The sequence below is a fragment of the Entelurus aequoreus genome, linkage group LG20 (genome assembly GCF_033978785.1).
Source record: "Entelurus aequoreus isolate RoL-2023_Sb linkage group LG20, RoL_Eaeq_v1.1, whole genome shotgun sequence".
NCBI lineage: Eukaryota > Metazoa > Chordata > Actinopteri > Syngnathiformes > Syngnathidae > Entelurus > Entelurus aequoreus.
The window spans coordinates 23,109,104-23,110,836 of NC_084750.1; the positions used below are offsets into that span (position 1 = coordinate 23,109,104).

General features: G+C 35.0%; 2 protein-coding genes across 2 annotated transcripts in view; one reads left to right on the top strand and one right to left on the bottom strand.

Moving 5' to 3' along the window:
• Positions 1-1,733, top strand: part of ciarta (circadian associated repressor of transcription a) — a 248,376-nt gene that overhangs the window by 163,107 nt on the left and 83,536 nt on the right. The gene's annotated exons all lie outside the window — the stretch shown is intronic.
• The window catches only part of ca14 (carbonic anhydrase XIV), a 42,909-nt gene that overhangs the window by 13,557 nt on the left and 27,619 nt on the right, over positions 1-1,733 (bottom strand). Inside the window, exons 9-10 of the mRNA XM_062030401.1 lie at positions 1,059-1,143; positions 925-966 (exon numbers count right to left, since the gene is read on the bottom strand). Of these exons, the coding sequence (XP_061886385.1) occupies positions 925-966; positions 1,059-1,143 (127 nt within the window). The remainder of the gene's footprint in view (positions 1-924; positions 967-1,058; positions 1,144-1,733) is intronic.

Consider the following 1,733-nt stretch of genomic DNA (forward strand, 5'->3'; position numbering starts at 1 on the left):
TGTATATGTATATATGTATGTGTATATATACAGTATGTGTATATGTATATATGTATCTATATATGTATATGTATGTATGTGTGTATATATATGTGTATATATATGTATCTATATATAAGTATATGTATATATGTATATGTCTATGTATATATATATATGTATGCATATATATATATGTTTACATATATATTTATGTATGTACGTATGCATGTATTTATGCATGTATATATGTACATATGTATGTATATATACATATATATATGTATAAATGTATGTATAAGTATACATGTACATATATGTATGTATATATGTGTATGCGTGTGTGTAATAAAATTATTATTTTCCATTTTGTTTTGTTTTCATTAATGATAATGATACAATGTTATGCCGAGGTGTACTTATAACAATTTGAAAGACCAAAGTAGATTAAATTCTTGAAATTAGGGTCATATTTTTTTTTATATATATTGTTTGATGGATCACCACTCTCTTAATTAACTTGCTAACAACCAATTTGTGTGTGAGTGACGGGAAGAAAAACTGACTCATTTGGGTCTTTTGGTGCACCTCGCTGGTTTGCATGTGCAAATATTTCCATGTGGCAAGGACAAATGTGATTAAAAAGCAGTATTGTGTGTTAGCAAACTGATGTTTTCGTCAAATATTTGACATTAATGGTGCTAGCATGTAGTCTCGTAACCCAGTGGTGTCCAAAGTGCGGACCGAGGGCCATTTTTGGCCGCCATCGTGTTTTGTATCGGCCTGTAAATGACTCCGATGTCTATGGACAAAGCCAGAAGCAAAAGTGCAAGCAAAGGCTAACAACATTTTGGTTGTGCTAACTGATCCTAGGATAGCGCTGAAAGACATCTGTCCATCCAAACAACTGAGTGGGTTAAATTAGTGCAAGGGTTTTAGAGCCACCTGTTTACCGCAGCTCTTTCATGGCGGAGGAAAGTAAAAAATCTGCCAAAGGAGACAGGAGAGTTAAAGCAGCAGAATAGCGGTCGGACATTTTTATATTTCATAACGGGGGTAAAGACGGCGCTGAGACTTACCGTATGGTCTTGACCAGGAAGCGAACGATGACGGCCAGGCCCACGCAGCCGCACATCACTCCTATAACAATAGCCGTCACCTCACCTGTGGGCAAAAAACTCATCAATAATTAGAGAAGGCACACTGGAAATGTCAAATTACATAACAGTGGGCATTTTCAGAAAGTGGAAAATTGTTATGGTGAATGTTTGTCAAAGTTTAATGGGTAGAGAAATGTGGAAAAATACTGTTGTTTTTTTCAAAGGTTTTTTTTGGAGGGCCAGAACTTGAAATTTTGTTTGCTCGGTTGAGGAATGTAAAAGTTGTAAGAATTCTTAGGATCAAAATGAATGAACAATTTGGAGTTTCAGAATTTGGGAAGGTGGATTTTGTTTGACTTTGGCCCCCCTTAATAAGGGAAATATTACAGTTACACTAACGTTCATTTGTGCTGCTTTGTGCCGTAATTATTTTTCGTTTGTGCCGTTAAGATTTTTAAAGTTAAAATACATTTTCTAATTGGTGACGTCATCCGGCACCCCAACTATGATACTTTTGATGTTAGTAACATGTTGTTATGCATAACCAGCAACCGCTCACCTTGTCAAAATCTTTCTCCAAAAACACAAAGTTTTTGCAACACAAACGTAGCGCAAGTGAATGGGACAAGGTTGGAGATATATAAATATATATGT